The 21,366-nt window shown below is 36.2% G+C and overlaps 1 protein-coding gene across 10 annotated transcripts in view; it reads right to left on the bottom strand.

Moving 5' to 3' along the window:
- The window catches only part of KDM4C (lysine demethylase 4C), a 412,099-nt gene that overhangs the window by 121,557 nt on the left and 269,176 nt on the right, over window positions 1-21,366 (bottom strand). For 7 of the 10 annotated variants that reach the window (XM_033237310.1, XM_033237312.1, XM_033237306.1 and 4 more), the window contains exons 16-17: window positions 2,583-2,638; window positions 137-245 (exon numbers count right to left, since the gene is read on the bottom strand). In XM_033237310.1, the coding sequence (XP_033093201.1) occupies window positions 137-245; window positions 2,583-2,638 (165 nt within the window). The remainder of the gene's footprint in view (window positions 1-136; window positions 246-2,582; window positions 2,639-21,366) is intronic. The other 3 variants (XR_004443468.1, XR_004443467.1, XR_004443469.1) reach the window with 1 other exon arrangement.

Genomic DNA, 21,366 nt, shown 5'->3' with positions numbered 1-21,366 from the left:
GTTAAAGGAAAATAAGGGTAGAAAAGTAAAAGGAAGCTAGGAGAAAATATATCTTGGGAATATGTGCATTAATGGAAAAATTCAAACTTGAAATTAACACTGATTTATGAGGTAAAAAAGAAGCTTTGCCACTCACCAATTTTAACCTCTGTAAAGGTATTCTGCCTACATCTATTTGTGTCCTTTCTGGGACATTAGTGAATCGAACTTCTGGGACCGCAACGGCGCACATGACATGGGCCCACCTACAGGAAAGGAGACATTAAACATAAACAAAAGTACCCTAAACTTACATACTTCAACTTGGTGATGTCAGTTCTCACAGATGGGAAATACACAGATGAGCAAGAAAGCCAAAAGCCTAAATCCATCACAAACAGATTCTGAACTGTAAACCTCCTAAATGATACCTGGACAGACTCACTACCACAGCTGCCCAACAACACTGTGCCATGAAGAGCTGGTAAAGGCCCAGGACTCTATCCTATCAAAGTGCATATATTTTTCTACACTTGATCTGCAAAACACTGAAATGTAGGTTTCTTATTTCACGTGATGCTGGAATATGCATGTGCTTAATGTACTTAAACTAATCAATATGTGGCAAGAGATTAGTTCAATTAATAAAAGGTATGAACTGGGTATAGCATATAACCTTTTTAAATAATACAAATGTCATGAAGCAAACTTGTTCAAGTAGCAAAAGTTCTCCAAAAGAATTAATGCTAATCTTTAATTATATTGTTTCTCGCTGCAATCTTACTATAATCAATGAGACCCAGAGACAAAGAGAAATGAAGTTTATCTTGTACCCTGGTTTCCTACTTTTTTCATTTTCTGCAAAATGACAACTTTCTCATTAATACTATTAAATGTCTCATAAATGTTATATCCCAAAATAAATGTAAAGAATCACGAGGTTTGAAGAGATCTTGAAAGAACTGTCAAATCCATCAACATATTTTTAAGCCAAAGCATATTTACTTCACTCAAACAGCATCGGACTCTATCCTGTCTTTCAAGACCACAGGAAGAGAAAATAAGTATCAACCCCATCAGGGCATTCTTCCACATCGAAATAAATACTATCATTCTATAGAAAACACTATTTCTTTTTGTTGTGGTCCAAGCATAGAAAGAAAACTTCTTATCACCTGTATTTATACAGGAACCACCTAAACCATCTCACAGTACGGCATCCAGTGCAATATCCAAGAACTAGTGAAGAGTTTTTAGTATAGTGCAAATCATATCAACCAGGACTGTGGAAGAACATCATCTTTCAAAAATTAAACAAACCCTACAGTTCCTTACAACAAATTTCATTAATGTAATAATGATAAATACCTTCATTTCTCCTTCCCAGCAATCAGAAACATGTGCACATGTAAAGAATTATGCTAACTCCACCATTACATTACACCAGGAATCCTAACTCCAGTGCCCAGGGGGCCAGGTGGAATGTAAGCAAATACACATATACCAGGAAATCATGGTGAACTGAGGAGTACCTGCCCCACTGACACTGGGTTCTATCCCAACTTGTTATTACTGCCTTATAGGGATATACAATCATTTGCAATTAAAGATGAAAATCTGGATTTTTAATGTAAAAATCTCTCAATTTTAAAATTTTAGATGCAATTTATAAAACGGTACATGGGTCCTACAAAACATATCTTGGACCTGAATCTGGCCCTCAAGTGCCAGCCTGCAAAATCTGCCCAGGTTATTTTGACATGTCTCTATTCCAGCGTATGCTGTAATAATATGCTTTGGCCCCATTTTCAATATTAAAACCTGGTCATGGAAAAAAAATAAAATCTATGTAGAACAGTCATAAAAACTAGACTGCCTTCCTTTTATGTTTACTTATGACTCTCTTTCAAGATTCTCTTCATATTCTCCACCTGATCCCTTTAAATCTTAATATCAATGTTTTCTCCCTATCTTTTCTAATTTAGTACACTTATATTCTTGTTAATTTGCTAATGTAAAAAGTAAATGGTTTTATTATCATTGCTATGACTGAAATATCTGAAGATCACAGTTTCACGTTCTCAGGTATGCCGTTTTTTGAGATGGAGTCTCGCTGTGTCACCCAGGCTGGAGTGCAGTGGCGCGATCTTGGCTCACTGCAAGCTCCGCCTCCCGGGTTCACGCCATTCTCCTGCCTCAGCCTCCCGAGTCGCTGGGACTACAGGCACCTGCCACCACGCCTGGCTGAAGGCATGCTCTGTTTTTAACAGACCAATAGCATTCATCATATTAAACATCAGGATTCTAATGGTACCTGGATGACATGGGCTACCTTCATTTTTAAAACTCTGTGAGTAAAAGAGGGGTTATTTTTCATGGCGTCAAATACAAAGAACAGAAGCGTAACTTGGACTACTCTTGCCCTGCCGAGATGACAGTGCTAACAGTAGACGTCTCTGAAGCACAGAATTCCAACCTCAGATCTGAGCAGCAAAAGCTTTGAAACCACATGTACAATGAGAGGTAAAGCGAACTGTCATCTAAAGGTTCTAGAATGGAGAAAGAAAATTAATGAAATTCAACACAGTTAATGTATTACTTACTTATTGTTCTTCGTTTGCTTAAGAGCACCTCCTCTCAAATTGCAGAGACAGCATTCCTGGAGGGAAAAGAAAATACCACATGATGACCAGACCCACACAACAAAAGTCATTACCATTCATCTAAATATTCTCAGAAATCCTGATTTTTCATTCTAAAATTAAAACTATCAGGAATTACATGAAGGTCTATCTCTGAGAAGTTCAAAAAGACAGACAGAGGAGGGGGGAATGGTAAAGGTACGCCCCTCAAATTTCAGGGTGTAAAATTCTCCCAGAGGGAACCATCATGAACCTGGTATCATTTTAAATTGACATTGTCATCAAAGGAAAGCTGTGACAAAGAGAACCCAGCAGTCCAGAGAACCTAGTCCGCATACCTAGGTATGTGCAAGAATTCTAGAGCAGAGAATGCACATACACGGTGTAGCCTTGTGCTCTGAGAATTCACTCCAGGATACAAGGCGGCTAATGAATGCAGTCTGGGCAGGCTTTTTTCTAATACAAGAATAAGCAAGAGGCTATTTTTAAACGATACTCTTTTCACCAAAGTAACACTTGGGCCTCACTCTTTCTGTGGGCAAACAGTGTTAGAAAAAGTGTCCTGATCAACCCCAGCTATCCGGACCAAGAAAATAGCACCAAGAAACGTTTTGCTTTATCCTTCCCATCTAAGCTTATCCTTTCAGCATTCTTATGTGTCTTAGCTTAGAATGTAATTTTCCACTCCAAGATGACTCCAATTGCTACAAATATAGATCTTATTAGTTATTTCTCACTACACTCTCATGAAAAAGACCAGGATAAGGAGGACCAGAGAGCAGTGCACTGCCCTCTCATGACCTAAATTGTTTTTACATCAAATACGTAAGTAAAATTTTTAATTTCAAGCTTGTCCTCACAATTTTCTGCAATAATACATTTTTTAAATCAGTAGAAGTTATTTGGGGTTTTTTCCTCCAAACTTCATACACAAAACCTCTTTACCTTGTCCACTAAAGTGATGTTCCTTAACAAATTTTGACAATTTTGCCTAGCTTTACGAGGAATCCACCTAACTGATCTACCATTAATGAGGTGTGAAACTTCATAGCTTATACTTTTCTGAGGAAAACGATACAAAAACAACTGGAAAGAATCACATATCTGTGTAACTTTTGTTAGGCAGTAATAAATGCAAACAACCAGAAATGTCCAACAGGCTTATGTGTCTGAAAAGTCTCTGTACATCTATATGAAAATTCCTGGATTCACAGTAGTAAAAGATACATTGTGTATATTGACTTGAATCCATTATAAACCCAGCTCAATGAAATAACAACTCAATGAAGAATTTTCTCTATCCATACCACAAAGCCATATCCTAGAGGCCCTTGGAATAACTGGTTTTGATGAATCATACCAAGAAAGCAAAATTTCACAGACCAAATACTGAAAATGAGAGCTCTGGTAGTTCATTTTATAAGTTCTCAATTTTAGGGTATTTTTCTAGTAATTTAACACACTTTCTACAAAGAAAGAGGGGGTGAGAAAGAAAATGAATGAATGAAAAAGGAAACAAAACTTGAGGTCAAGTGCTTTCATTGTATACATGAAGATGTTAGTTTCAAAATTGGAATGCAGCAAAGAGTTGAGGACTGTGAAGCACTCAGGCTCTAAGAGAATTAGATGTCTGATTAATGAAACTAGTAGTGAGGAGAAGCCTAAAGGGACAAATTAGGAAAGTTAAATACAGCGCAGCAGCATGGAAGCTGCTCAAAAGCACCTGATTAGGATCATTAACAGTTACACATGTTCTAGAGCACCAATCTAATAAGAGGAAAACGTCCTCTGAAATACAATGTGTAGGCTCAAGATTTTAAATAGAGTTAAGATGCTCCACCATCACAAGAAGAAACTCATTCTTTCTAGCCTCCCCTCCAAGTCACAGAATCTAATAGACAATTCCAAGTCCTTGGTTCACCTGACCTCTTAAGCACCATACAACACTGTTGATCCTTCCTGAAAGATTTTCTCCCTGTGGTTTCCATGACCCTTACACTCCTCATTGTCCTCCTGTGCCTCTAGTTGACCCTCAGTTTCCTTTCACAGGCTTCTCTTTCACTATCCTCAAATGCTGGAATTTCTGTAGTAGGCCCTATTACTTCTCTCTCCACACACGCCTGCTGAGCATCTGATCCACTACCCTGATTCGGATCACTCTCTATAGGCCAATGGCTCACACCTTAATTCCCTGAGGTATCTGGTTGACAGTGCCACAGGCATCTCAAACACACACGCAAAACTGAACTCATATCTTCTTCTCAAGCCTGTACTCCCCCACTGTTTTCCATCAGTGGTGCCTACCATCCATTCTAGCTCATATTGGAAGACATATTTTTCCTCTCATCTTTTAGATCCAATCAACTGAGTTCTGTCAATCCCACTTCCAAATCCACCCTGTTCTCCCCATCATCACTGCCATTCGCTGATCGCCCCAGTATCCTACACCAGATCTAAACTATTGCAATAGCCACCCAGAGCTACTCTGAACTCCATGAGAGAAGGTTTTTAATGCTTCTCAGTATTTAATATGGCCTCAGAGGGCTAGAATCATCAGGTCTTGGTCTTGGCCAGCTTCACTGTGTTTAGACACCTCAAGGACCTCCACAAGGTTCCTTCTGTCCTAAACACTTCAGAGTCAACCTGTGCCACTCATCAATAAACTAAACACATTCTTGACATCTCAACCTAAATGTTACTCCCTCAAACAAGAATTCCCAATCCCTTGGCTCAGGTACTTCTATCTCAGGCATTCCCACTGACACTTTCACTGATACTCCCCTTTTATTAGCTTTATTACTCTTGCAACTATTTGTTGCATGCTATCTGCTGCCCTCACTAAACTGTAAACTCACCGAGTGCTATGAGAATGTCTGTCAGGTTAATTGCTCTTACTCTATTATGATATCTAATAGAGAGTATACCCTTAATATGAGTTTGTTAAATAAATAACAAAACATGACAAAACAGGGAAGAGTGAAAATCTTGAAAGTTAACAAAGGATTAATAAAATGCAAAGCCCATTTTCACATACTGGGACTTTCTAAGGAAAGTATGCTGCAGGCTTTAGTGAGTTGACAAAGTTATTTTCGCCATGATTTACTGGAGAAATCTTATTTCTTTGTAAAGAACAAAAATATTCATGGCCAGGTACGCTCATAAGTTATTTATATGATATCACAGTTTCTGTTCTATTCTCTCAATTTTGAAAAAAAAAAAGTAGGAAACAATGAAAGTCATGTCAAGTTACATCATTTGTTTGACTCAATGTCCCTCAGAGGGTCAAACTAGTTGATCTGGTAAAAACATAAAGATGCCAACCTGTCCATTCATCAATTTGTAGTTTCATTATATACCTATGTTTAAAGCCCAGTAGAAAACATACCAGATAAGACAATTTTTAACCTTTCTTTCCTTTTTGAAATAGTACTTTACTGTAAGACAATTTTTAACCTTTCTTTCCTTTTTTAAATAGTACATTACTGTCAGAGAACAGAATTGATATCTCTAAAAATTAACAAGCTAACTCTCACTCAAAAAACAGCCTGAGTTTTCTTAAGAATCTACAAAGCCTGACACATGTAAAGGCACTACACAAAACAGAGTAACTGTACCTGTATCATTTTCCTTCAAATCTTTCCATGAAAGAAGTGAAGGAGAAGGTAGGAAAGTGCTAGAGTATCCATCAAGACACTGAGTCATTAAACTTGATATCAAGAATAAAAATTAGAAGAACAGAGACATGTATTGAAAGCCTAATGCATTCCAGGCACCATGCCAAAAATTTCATATACTTCACCTCCCTTCTTTAACACAAATTTATTAGGTAATTCATTATTTCACTTAATAAAGAAACTCAGATTCAAAAGATTAAGCGGTATTCCTAAAATCATCCAATCCAAAGGTTATCAAACTTTTTCTGTAAATGACTAGATATTTACTAGTTTAGACTTTGCACAACTATAGAGTAGTTGTAATCACTCAACTCTGCCACTGGAGTAAAATATTTAAACTACTGGTCGTGTCTATATGCCAACAACATTGTTAATTACCAAAATACGCAGTGGGCTAGATCAGGACCATGGGTTAAAGCTTTCCAAGACATGATCCAATGAGCAAGGAGAACAACTGAGATTCAAACTCATGTCTGCCTAATCCAAATGTCCATGCACCTTTTCTCTAGCATCTTCCGCCCCAAAGTATAAGGCAAGGCATAAGGTATCAAAGTAGAGTGCAAAAATAAACAAGAAACAATGCCTGCCCTGTGAAGCTCACAACTGACAAGAAGAAAGTTCTTGTATGTACTTAAACAAAACATGAAGATGATACTGGCAGAGGCATTACCAAGTCTCCACGTGCTCATTTCCATAAATAATCAAGAACTCCTTTTTAAAACACAATCCCTGCAAAAGAACCCGTATCATAAAAAATTGTGCTCCCAGCAGCATATAACAATTTGTGTTCTTATTTGTTTCATTAATCTAGCTAATAAAACATCTCATTGGTATAACATCATTAAATTTTCCCTACTTTATCCTTCCAAGTAATGATACCATTTGAAACAAACCAACATTTTAGTTATGCTGCGCAATATAACCTCAGGCTAAATGAATCAAATTTAACTGAGAAGAAGAACAGTGAAATTGGAGAGCCATACCATATCACCGTGTTTAATATAGAGCAGATGGCCAGGTTTAAGTCAAAGTTCTGCTTATTACTCTTATGACTGTGATCAGTTACTCAACCTCTGTGCCTCAGATACTTTACCTACAGGGGAAAAAAATAGTACTTCCCTAAATTAGTTAATATATGTAAAACATTGCCTAAGTACGCACTAAATACAAAAGGTACAGTAGTTAAACATGCATAAGATTAACTGTGGTTCTAGATAACGTAAATATAGCATTGTCAGTGCATAATCTCAGTGTAGCTGTTTAGTGGGAAACAAAAAATTTGGATCTGTGATGAATAATCCTCTTGAGGTACAAAAAGCAAGAAACAGAACTGAAGAGAAAAGAAACTCCAGGAACCCAAAGTCCAGGCAACTGTGGTCTAAAAAGCAAAAGATATTCCATAGTTCTTAAAAGTTGCCAGCTCAACTCTGAAAGGCAGGCAGATCTTCAGAATCTCCACAGTGCCCAGATAACAGACTCTGCAGAAGGGAAAGTACTAATCCCACCCTCAAAACACCTGAAACCTGAGTGGACTTAATCAAACTAAAGCTGCAGCAAAGCACATGCGCAGCTCAAATATAAATCAGATTGACTTCACCCCGCTGTAGGAACCTAAGAGAAAAAGTAGCACACCCTTTCTGGAAATAATAATATTCATTTCAGTCATCATAGACAAAATGTCTAGGACACAATAAAAAGAGTACAAGATATACTAAAAAGCAAAAAAAAAAAATTATTTATGATCAAGATAGGAAATAATAACATGTTGATGTCATTCGACAGATTTAGAAGCAAACTGGAATTGGCAGGGTAAAAGTTTAATGACTTAAGAGACAAATGAATAGGAAGTACAGTCATCCTCAGTATCCAAGGAAGAGTTGTTCCAAGACCCCTCACAGATACCAAAATCCAGAGATGCTGAAGTCCCTTATATAAAATAGCTTAGTATCTGCACATAACCCATGCATATCCTCCTGTATACTTTAAATCATCACTAGATTACTTATAATACTTAATACAATGTAAATAATATGTAAACTGTTGTTATACTGTATCAATTAGGGAATAATCACAAGAAAAAAAAGGATGTCATTGTTCAATACAGACACAACCATTATAGGCCTAACTACATTTCTGATCCACAGTTGGTTGAATCCACATATCTAACCATGGATACAGAGGGCCAAATGTATAGGATTGAAAGACAAAAGAGAGTTTTAAAAACCAACACAGATCTATGGGGGAAAAAAAAAACTATTCAATTTATGTATAATTGGAGTACTAAAAGGTGAAAAAAGAGAAAAGGGGTGATAATATTGGAAGAGATATTGACAGAAAAATTTCCACAACTGATAAAAGGTATCAACCCACAGATCAAAAAATTACAGCAAACTCGAAACAGATAAATATAAATAAAACACACCTGCCTACATAGTAATCAAAATTCTGGAAACCAAATAAAAAGAACATATCTTAAAATCAGAGGGGAAAAAAGTAAACAACTATATGAGTTACACGTGACATCTAATCTGAAATCGTGAAGGCAAATAGGCAATGGAACAATATCTATTAAATACTACAAGAAAAAGCTGCCAGCCTAAAATTCTACTTCCCAAGAAAACAACCTTTAAAAAATAAAGGCAAAACAGAAACACTCTCCGTGTGATAAAAATCTAACAGAATTTGTCCCCAGGATATCCACATGATAACAAATGCCAAAATAAAGTTCTTCAGAATGAGGAAAACGAAATCACGCATTACCGAGGATCAGCAGGAAGGAATGAAGAACTCCAAAAATACCTGGGTAGATATAAAATCATGTTTTAGTATCTTCAACATACACACACACAGACACACACACACAGAGTGCGGTAGAGAGAGAGAGGGAGAGAGGAAGGGACGGAGGAAAAGAGAGAGGGAGGGAGGGAAGGAGGGAGGGAGGAAGGAGGGAGGGAGGAAAGGAGGGAGGGAGGGAGGGAGGGAGGAAGGGAAAGGGAAAGAGAGAATGAACAAATTTCATTAAAAGACAAATACTTAAAACAAAAATAATAACACTGTGGAGTATAGTACATGAAGAAGTAAAACGTAAGATAAGACCAAAAATCAAAGGGAAGTGCTAATGAAGTTATTCTGTTTTAAGATTTTTACATTGTTCATGAAGTAGGATATTATTTGAAGGCAGAGTGTGCTCATTCAAAAATGCAAATTGTAATTTTTGGCAACCACTTATAACAAAGGCCTCTAAATATTTCCCAGTAATGAATTCTAAGAAACATAAGCTCACAATCAAAACTAAAAAAAAAACACAAGAAATATAGTTCTATTTGCAAAAACTAATAGTGGAATTAGATGCAAAATGATCTAAGCCATAAAATGTAAAATACATAGAGTAGACCCATGAACAACATTAGTTTGAACTGCATGGGGCCATTTACATATAGACTCTGCCACCCTGAGACAGCTGGGCCAACCCGTCCTCCTCTTCCTTTACAGCCTACTCAACATGAAGGTGACAAGGATGAAGACCTTTATGATGATTCACTCTACTTAATGAATAGTAAATATATTTTCTCTTCCTTATGATTTTCTTAATAACATTTTCTTTTCTCTAGCTTATGTTATTGTAAAAATACAGTATATAATAAATATAACATATAAACTGTGTGTTAACTGTGTTGTATCAATAAGACTTCCAGTAAACAGTAAGCTATTAGTAGTTAGGTATTGCGGGAGTCCAAAGTTACATGCAGATTTTCAACTGCATTGGGGGTCAGCACCGCTAACCCCCATGTTGGTCAAGAGTTAGCTGTATTTTAATAAGTTTTTAAAATAAACAAGTATATTAAAAATTTTTTAAAAGACTCTAAATGACAAATTATATTTCTAGAAATCAACCAAATAGAATTCTAGGAACAAAAAAAGAACACTGAAATTAGAAATATACATAATATTTTGAATAGCAGGTTACTCCTCAGAACAGAATTAGAGAGCAGAAAGACAGAACTGAATAACCAAAAACTCATACCAAAAACTATTCAATAACAGTATTCAAAATGTCCAGATCCAACTGAATAGAGTATGTCTTTATGTGTATGTCCCTGACTCATAAAAATACATTCCAATTGATTTACAGACCTAAATGTAAAAACAGCACAGACCTATAAAAGTATTATAAGAAAATATAGGTAAATATACTGATGAAGTTAGGATAAATATGGTTTCTTAATAAGATATTTAAAAGACAAAAGATACATATCAAAATTTAAAAATCATAAAGAATAAAATACAACATAATTGACATAAAATAACATAAAAATACTCCCAATATAAACATCAAAAATTGTTTTCTGGAAAATATTTTTTAAAGCCCACAGTTACAAAAAATACGTAACAAATTCAATGACTCTTCATTGCCAGCCAGTAAGCACACGAAAAGAAAACCAACCTCAAGAATAAAGAAAACAAAAAAGGAAAAGAATGAGACCTACCCTTACATTTTAAAATCAGAATATATCTAGTTTGGGGGCATGTAAGTTGCTATGATGGTTTTGGAGAAGAATTTAACATTGTCCATTAAAATTTAAATGCACAGAAATAATGACTCAGCAGGTTGACTTCTTGTAATCTACCCTAAACATTTAAATCTATGGAGAAGGACTATATAATGACTATAATTTCATTTCTGTTTATAATGGAGAAAACAGTTACTTCTGGTGGGAACTGGAATTATCAGAAGCCTAAATTTTATTTGTAATATCAAATTTTTATAATTAGCTTGAAATTTCAAACAGTAATGAAAACAACATGGTAAATCCATAACCACTGGGATACCAAGAATTTAAAAAAGGAGTATGAAGGAAAACACTAAGGCAAGTTAAATACATTGTGATACCATTTGGGTCCCTTACAGCAAGCCATAACACTAGATTGTAATATATAGAAAAGAGTTGAAAGCCCAATTGACAAAACAGCTTAAGTAGTTTTCCGTAAAAAATGAAATTTGAGATTTTGAGAGTGTTGGAAATGGTAGACTTTCCTGATAATATCTAGTTCCTTTGTATTAAAGAAAGCAAACTCACAGACACACATAAAAAGAAATTAAACCTTTTGACAAGAAACGTGCAATTTAAACTTAGTGTGACTGTGGGTATTTATATCATTTTTTTATTTTCTTTTAATTAGATGAAAATTTAAAACAGGCACCTGTGATCTCTTCTAGACTCTTTCAGTGTACTGTAACTTCTTTCCAATCTAACCTATGGCGATATCAAAACTGTTCATCCTTACAGAACAAAATAAATAAATAAAATCAAACAGTCTGTGCTCATTGCCAGCCTTGTTTTATGTTTAATGAGCATGCCTTTTCCAGGAACAATAACACCCAGTGTAAAATGACTCACTATTACAAAGATTTGGATATACTGCTAGACAGCCAAGGTTCCCTAAAACAAAACAAAAAATATATATACTAAAATGCCTGTTATAACATGATTACTCTATAAGGCAGCTGTTATTTCTGCCTCCAAAGAACAGCATTTAAAAAGCCATTCTGCTGTATATTTTTTTCCTCAGGGTGGCTAAAAGATGAATGAAAAAATATAAAATCTGATCATATTCTGAACAGTTTTGTCCTTTTCCTGATGAGGTCCCTTTTGCTCACCTAACATCACTGACAAAATCCCCTTTTAACAATGCCAGGTATTTTTAAAATTTGGTTTCATAAAAAATCACCACTGAGGTGAACAGTTAGTACAGCAATTCATAACGTGGAATGATTTCTTTATGGCTCAGTTATTAAACCATGGAAAAGAGTATTATCATCAAAATGCTGACACAACATTAACAATGGTGAGAACGGCATTGTTATAATATGGCTATCACAGTTGTTCATTATTTGCAGCCGAAGGAAATCATGTTCCAATGTCTCTTCTATAAAACATCAGTTAAAGAAATGCCAATACCAACATTCTCAAGCTGTGTTGTAGGAAGCTCTCATTTTAGCTAGCATATCCATAAGTGCCACTAAAGCCAATTTTCAGTGTCGTAGAAAAATAATTAGATTGAAGTACCCCCACAAACACACCCTCATTTATCTGACATGTTCATAACAGAAACGCAAAACCATAAAATAGGGTTGTCTGAGCTGGGAAAACAAAGAGTAATTAATCACATTAGCAGAAAACCCATGCTGATCAGTAAGACATGGGAGAACCATTTCTGGATATGAGGCTCATTATCAGGGCTGGAGAGAGGACAGGCTCTCTCATCAAAGGACAGAGCTGGTATGAGTTCTGAGTGATTATAAAATTGAATGACAAGTGTCCTGCAGTACCTTTTAAATGGAAATTCCATAAATTTGGAAATCCAAAATTCACTTCTAATGAATCCTGTACTAGCAAATAAGTTCTCTCACTTAGTGAAAACATTCATTCATTAATTCAACAAATATTAATCACCACGATGTGCTCTAGACCCTGAGCAACAGCAGTGAATGACAAAGATCCTGCCCTCACGGTTGACCTATATAGGGGGTGGTGCAGACAAATCTTTTAAGTGAAGTAGGCTTGTATTCAAACCAACTGAAAATATTGAGAAAGTTATAATATACAAATTGAATTTTCATTCAGTATTTTTTGCATTCTAGAAATTTAGTTTTTCTTCATCTAATTTACAACACTAACCAAGTAAACTTACTACATTTTATTTATTTAAATATCATCAGACAACAATTTACAGAAGAACAGAAAATCATGTTCTGTTTGTTTCAAAATACATTTTTTTTCTGGATTTATCCTCGTAATGGCATTGCTTACAATGGTATGAAAATTAATTTGAGGTGTTCAGAGCACCTCTCTGGTAGCTATGTTACAAGCCAGACACATATTAAGTGGCAAGAAGCATGAATAATTTAAGAGTGGTCAGAAGTACTCTACATGGAGCTTACCACATTTACATAATAGTATTTCCAGGATCCTGAGCAAAGTACTCTAAGATGAACACACATCTTAACTTTGTTAACATTATACAACATTTGGTTTTCAAATAAAAACCTAGCTGGCTTATTCTTTCTTCCCAGCATGACCACTGACAACAAACAGCAAAGTACCTGACTTCAAATACCTAGAAATAAATGTAACCAAGAAGGTGAAAGACCCCTATAAGAGAAACTACAAAAAAATGAAGAAAGAAACTGAAGGAGATACCAATAAATGGGAAAACATCCCAAGCTCATGGATTGGAAGAATCAACATTGTTATAATGACAGTATTACCCAAGGCAATCTACAGATTCAATGCAATCTCTATCAAAAACACCAATGACACTCTTCACAGAAATAGAAAAAAATAACCCTAACATTTGTATGGAACCACAAATGATCCCAAATAGCCAAAGCAGTCTTAAGCAAATATCAAAGCTAGAGGCATCACACTACCAGACATCAAAATATACTACAAAGCTGCAGTAACCCACAACAGCATGGAACTGGCATAAAAACAGACGCATACATCAAGGGAAAATAATAGAGAGCCCAGAAATTAACCCACATATCTAGAGTCATATGACTGTTGACAAAGGTGCCATGAACACTCGTTAGGGAATTGACAGTCTCTTCAATGAATAGTGCTGGAATAATTGGATATCCACATGCAGAAGAATGAAACTAGACTCTCACCTCTCACCCTATACAAAATCAACTTAAAATGAATCAAAGACCTAACCTAAGATCTGAAACAATCAAACTATGAGAAGAAAACATAAGGGACATAAGGGAAACACTTCAGGACATTGGTCTGGGAAATGATTTTATGAATAAAACCTCAAAAGCAAAAGCAACAAAAGCAAAAATAAACAAATGGGATATATCAAACTAAAAAGCTTCTGCATAGCAAAAGAAACAATAGAGTGAAAAGGAAAAACTACAGAATCGGAAAAAATATTTGCAAACTACTCATCTGAAAAAGAGGATTAATATCTGGAATACACAAGGAATTCAAACATCTCAACAGCAAAAAAAAAAAAAATGATTTAAGAATGGGCAAATAGCCAGGCACGGTGGCTCATGCCTGTAATCCTAGCACTTTGAGAGGCCAAGGTGGGCGGATCACTTGAGCCCAAGAGTTCAAGACTAGCCTGGGCAACATGGCAAAACCTCATCTCTACTAAAAATACAAAAACTTAGCTGGGTGTGGTAGCATGTGCCTGTAGTCCCAGCTACTTGGGAAGCAAAGGTGGGAGGATTACATGAGCTCAGGAAGTCAAGAATACAGTGAGCTGAGAGAGCACCAATGAACTCCAGCCTGGGCTATGGAAGTGAGACCCTGTCTCAAAAACAAACAAACAAAAACAAAGAAACAAAGAACGGGCAAATGATCTGAACATATATTTCACAAAACACATACAAATGGAAAACAAATATACAAAAAATAAAGGGTAAACATCACCAGGGAAATGTAAATCAAAACCGGAATGAGTCATCCTTTAACCCCAGTTAGAATGTGTATTATTAAAATGACAAAAAGTAACAAATACTGGTGAGGACGTGGAGAAACAGGAACTCTTATCACTGCTGGTGGCAATGTAAACTAGTAAAGCCACCATGGAGAACAGTATGAAGCTTCTTCAAAAAACTACAAATAGGTTGCCTGTTCACTCTGATGGTAGTTTCTTTTGCTGTGCAGAAGCTCTTTAGTTTAATTAGATCCCATTTGTCAATTTTGGCTTTTGCTGCTGTTGCTTTTGGTGTTTTAGACATGAAGTCCTTGCCCATGCCTATGTCCTGAATGGTACTACCTAGGTTTTCTTCTAGGGTTTTTATGGTATTAGGTCTAACATTTAAGTCTCTAATCCATCTTGAATTAATTTTCGTATAAGGAGTAAGGAAAGGATCCAGTTTCAGCTTTCTACTTATGGCTAGCCAATTTTCCCAGCACCATTTATTAAATAGCGAATCCTTTCCCCATTTCTTGTTTCTCTCAGGTTTGTCAAAGATCAGATGGCTGTAGATGTGTGGTATTATTTCTGAGGACTCTGTTCTGTTCCACTGGTCTATATCTCTGTTTTGGTACCAGTACCATGCTGTTTTGGTTACTGTAGCCTGGTAGTATAGTTTGAAGTCAGGTAGCGTGATGCCTCCAGCTTTGTTCTTATGACTTAGGATTGTCTTACAGAATGGGAGAAAATTTTTGCAATCTACTCATCTGACAAAGGGCTAATATCCAGAATCTACAAAGAACTCAAACAAATATACAAGAAAAAAACAAACAACCCCATCAAAAAGTGGGCAAAGGATATGAACAGACATTTCTCAAAAGAAGACATCCATACAGCCAACAGACACATGAAAAAATGCTCATCATCACTGGCCATCAGAGAGATGCAAATCAAAACCACAATGAGATACCATCTCACACCAGTTAGAATGGCAATCATTAAAAAGTCAGGAAACAACAGGTGCTGGAGAGGATGTGGAGAAATAAGAACATTTTTACACTGTTGGTGGGATTGTAAACTAGTTCAACCATTATGGAAAACAGTAAGGCGATTCCTCAAGGATCTAGAACTAGATGTACCATATGACCCAGCCATCCCACTACTGGGAATATACCCAAAGGATTATAAATCATGCTGCTATAAAGACACATGCACATGTATGTTTATTGCAGCACTATTCACGATAGCAAAGACTTGGAATCAACCCAAATGTCCACCTGTGACAGACTGGATTAAGAAAACGTGGCACATATACACCATGGAATATTATGCAGCCATAAAAAAGGATGAGTTTGCGTCCTTTGTAGGGACATGGATGCAGCTGGAAACCATCATTCTTAGCAAACTATCACAAGAACAGAAAACCAAACATCGCATGTTCTCACTCATAGGTGGGAACTGAACAATGACATCACTTGGACTCGGGAAGGGGAACATCACACATCCGGGCCTATCATGGGGAGAGGGGAGGGGGGAGGGATTGCATTGGGAGTTATACCTGATATAAATGACGAGTTGATGGGTGCTGACGAGTTGATGGGTGCAGCACACCAACATGGCACAAGTATACATATGTAACAAACCTGCACGTTATGCACATGTACCCTAGAACTTAAAGTATAATAAAAAAAAAGAAAAAAGAAAAAAAAAAACTACAAATAGAACTACCACATGATATAGCAATACCACTACTGGGAATTTATCCAAAGGAAAAGAAATCATTATATTAAAGAGACATATATGTCCCCTCTATGTTTACTGTAGCACTGTTGAAAAATAGCTAAGATATGGAATCAACCTAGGTATCCAACGAGAGATGAATAAAGAAGATGTGGCCTATATACACCATGGAATACTATTCAGCCATAAAAAGAACGAAATCCTGTCATTTGCAACAACATGGAAGGAACTGGAAGACATTAAGTGAAATAAGCCAGCAACAGAAAATTAAACACTGCATATTCTCACTCATATGTGGATGCTGAAACAAGCTGATCCCCTAGAAATAAAAAGTAAAACAAGATACTAGAGGCTGAGAAGGATAGACAGAAAGGAGGAATTGGGAAAGATGTGTTAAAAGATAAAAAAATTAGAGCTAGATAGGACTAAGTTCTATATTTCTGTGTTCTACACCACTGTAGGATGACTATAGCTAACAATAATATACAATTTCAAATAGCTAGAAGGAGGTATTGTATGCTCCCAATGTCAATAAATGATAAATGTTTGAGATGATGGATATGTTAATTGCCCTGATCACTATACATTGTATGTACTGAAACACCACTGTGTACCCCATGAATATGTACAATTATGTCAATTTAAAAAACAATTTTTTTAAAAAAGCAACAATCAGATTGAGAGACCAACTGATGCTCCACCACCAAAAAAAAAAAAAAAAAAGTACATGATTTCTTCATCATGTCACTAGATTAATTTTTGCCACTCAAGAGAAATGCCTGCACTGCAGTTTTTCCACACTCTTCCTGGGGATCTCTCTGCTCATTGCAAAAGAGATGTGCCTTGCAGCCCAGTGACCTCCAGGCATGCACAGCCTGGGGTGTAATACAGTATGTTAGGCTCCCTATAATGTCACTCATTATTCTTGTTGACTTTACTTGTGCTCTCTAGTTGAAGCACTAAAGATTAATGAGGCATTTGTTCTCAATCAAGCAGCTATTTATGAATACAGTTCCACTTACAGTAAGCTATCTAGACTTCTTTTTATTTCTCTCCATTACAGAGCAGAGGTAGAGGGTGTTATTGAGCAAAAGAAAGAGGAAAGAACAGAGAAAAATGATTTGTGACTTTTTAGCCACTAAGCACTTCCCTAACAGGACGGCTTCCACATCATAGCTATGCTGTCAGGATAACTGATATCTCTTATGTGCTCTTGTTTGGTTAAAGTGAAATAATTATTACCAGCATGGCCTTTGCAGGCCAAGGTTTAAGTCTGCAGCTATTCAGAATAATTTGCCACCTCAGGAGGCAAGAGGTAATTTTGAAGCCAAATATATTACCTCAAATGAGAGAGCAGAGTCCTGTCCAGTGGTTTAAGAGACACCACAATGGGGAAGAATAAGATAGCAAAAGCAAACACTTGGCTACCGGCCCAATGGTGAATGTCCTGCCTTTGACAAGAACTGGGCCTTTCTTTTTCCACTAGTTTTACTTTGTATAAAGATCAAAGTCAGCCTTGCAGGCTGACAGCATCTCATCACCTGGTCTTGACAGCATCCCGTGGAATCTAAAAAAAAAAACCAGCATAAAACAGATCAGAGGGAACAGCGATGCCACCATGACCTCTCAAGGCCATAAGCCAATCTGATCTCAAAATCAATCGCTCTGATCTACAAAGCCACTTCAGAGCTCTTCGAAAAAGAAAAATGTCAATGCTGTTGTCAGTGGGAAGTTGAATTCAAGACATTATCCAGTTCTGGGAAAAGTCCTCTAGGCAGAACCTAGAGTACATATGAAAAGGAAAAGAACCTGCTCATCCAACCAATAATGCTAATTATACTACATTAAGGAGAAAACCAGTAACACTAAAAGTTAGTGCTGGCTTTATTTTCAATGTAAACAAAAACTAGTCAAAAAAATTGTTCAGGATTAGGTCAGTGGTTTGGCCTTCTTTTCCCTCCAAAAACAAAAGCTGAGCAGAGGCGGCAAGGCCTGGGAATGAGATGGCCTGGCATCCTGGCTCTCAGAGCACACACAAGGGTGATTCTGGGCAAAGGAATCACAACTCTAAAACCCTCTGGTTCATTAGTTGTAAAACAAGGCTTCTGAGATAGACGAAGAATTCCTTAGCCTTTATCAGTATCACGTTCTATGGAAATAAAGTCTATCCCTGCGAGTTATATTAGCCTACATGAAAATCCATAGTTATTCTGAATACATAGTTCCAACGTCCGAAAATGAAACTACTTTCTCTAAAACAGAAGATTCCAAGAGACAAATGTTTGGTAATTTCTAATATCAATTATCAGCATCATTATTTTTATTTGGGAGGTTGGACAGGGGTAATAAACGTTGTGTTCTGGAATAAAAGTAACATAATCCTCAACCATACAAATTTTCTTTAAGTCTAATCATTTCTACCCTAAGCAAACTCTTGCTTTAGACAGGACAGAAAGCTGCCTTCAGATTCAACTGAGTGGAGTTAGGGTTGCTTCCTACAAGATGTGCCTCCATCTACAGGAATTAGGTTCAATTTATTGGACTCAGTTTCAAACAGTGGTGGGAGTCAAAGATTCTACCTAACATTCTTTCACCACCTGCCTAATATCATGGAAAAGTAAATATAGAGTCATAGGGGTTGGAGATCATGGTTCTCAAAGATGTCAAGAGTTACCAGTTTTCTAAGACATGAATTATCCTTACCTGAGACTTAAGGTTGGAAATTAGACTAAGATATACTCCAAAGTTCCAGAGGTCTGATAAATATTTTTTAACAAATCACTTAGAATCTCTAGCTAACAAAATTTAGCAATACTAGGGGGTGGGATTTATGAAGACCACTACACCTCAGATAGTTCTGAAAGTTAATTCTATAACTATGATTTATGCAGATAAATGACCTCACTTTGGTTCAGAAGACAAAACAGCCATGTGCAGCACTGAAGGGCATTAGTGGCAATTATTACTTAATATGCAGATGCCATTTACTTATAAACAAGCAATATTTTTTATATATATACATACAAACCCATAGATAAAATATTGGTGGCTGTTTATATATATATGTATATGTATGTGTATATATGTATATATAAACAGCCACCAAAATAGTATCTTTAAATCACTCCAACTGTATATTCCATTCTTTGTAAGTGGAAAAGGAAAGCTAATCCCAAGTGATCATCAAGGTATAATTTGCTTATATCTAATTGTTACTACAATTAAAAAAAAAAAACAGGCCAGGCGCAATGGCTCACGCCTGTAATCCCAGCACTTTGGGAGGGCAAGGCAGGCAGACCACCCGAGGTCAGGAGTTTCAGACCAGCCTGGCCAACCCAGTGAAACCCTGTCTCTACTAAAAATACAAAAATTACCTGAGCATGGGGGTGTGCACCTGTAATCCCAGCTACTTGGGAGGCTGAGACAAGAGAACCACTTGAACCCGGGAGGTAGAGGTTGCAACGAACCAAGATCACACCACTGCACTCCAGCCCGGCCAACTGAGCGACACTCCGTCTCAAAAAATAAACAAGTAAGTAAAATAAAGGACACAATGAACACATGTGGGGACAAGTTGGAAACCCATTTCATGTTTGGGTTTGAAGATTAGGCAGGGTAAATACAGTAGCCAATATGCCTATAATCTAGATAACAAAATCTAAATTGAAGGAAGATGTAAAAGTAACATAATGAGAAGGTTTGGCTTTGTCAAATGATTTCTTAAAACCATTTTGGGAAAAAGAAAAAGAATGTTTGTTATATGTATATAACAAATACAACTTTATAATTCTGCAGAGTAAAATAAATACCTTTCACTAAATAGTAAATGTGTATAATTACCTAGTTTATGCATTCCATTATATGGAATGAGAATTCTAACCTATAAAGGACTCTTATATTTTTCATTACAAAATCTAGGTTTCGATAGCATGGCAATAGTCATCCCAAACTATAATGGTATAATGGGTAGCTGCTTTTTTGTTGTACTATATTACTACCAAGCATAAATATTTGAATTCTCCTGAATTAAGTGTAAAGGTATATATTGAAAGAAAATAGAATTTAAAATATAAAGTACACTGCATCAAAGCAGATAGGGTTACATAGGCCTTAAAATAACTTTTTATTAAACTTTATTTTTTATAGCAACTTTAGGTTCATAGCATAATTGAAGAGTACAGAAACTTCCCAATTACCTCTTGCCCGCACACATATATAGTTTCCATCATTACCAACATCCCCCACCAGAGTAGCACATTTGTTACAACTGATGAACCTACACTGACACATCATCACCCAGAACCCAGTTTACTTTAGGATTCACTCTTGGTGTTATACATTCTATGGGTTGGACAAAAGTATAATGACATATACTTACCATTATACTCTCACACACAGCATTTTCATAGACGAATGATGTATAATGATGAAAATGTAAAATGACATGTAATTAGTCATCTGGTCAGTATTTATCAGTGTCACATGTTATTCTTATATATTTCTCTTACCCATCACCCCTAGGTTAAAAAGTGCATAAGTAAATTTAGTTTTATTTAAGGTCCCTAATTTTTAAGACAAACTAATTAAAGCAAAACAGAAATACAAAGCAAGCCAGAATAAAAAAATTCTAGGGCCAAAAAGAATCTTGGCTGAAGATCTCTGACAAAGCCAAACCTTCTCATTATGTTACTTTTACATCTTCCTTCAATTTTGATTTTGTTATCTAGATTATAGGCATATTGGCTACTGTATTTACCCTGCCTAATCTTCAAGAATTCTTTCAGGTACAAAAAAGCTCCCTAGAAGTACATAGCACAAATGATATTTTATTTGGAGTTTTTCAAACTGGCAATAAACAATGACAGCATATGCTTAATGCTGCCATGTACAGAAGCCAGGCA

Source organism: Trachypithecus francoisi, unplaced genomic scaffold, assembly GCF_009764315.1.
Source record: "Trachypithecus francoisi isolate TF-2019V2 unplaced genomic scaffold, Tfra_2.0 Lachesis_group16, whole genome shotgun sequence".
Taxonomy (NCBI): Eukaryota; Metazoa; Chordata; class Mammalia; order Primates; family Cercopithecidae; genus Trachypithecus; species Trachypithecus francoisi.
The sequence above is the reverse complement of the archived record's forward strand: the minus strand, read 5'-3'. Positions and strand labels throughout refer to the sequence as shown.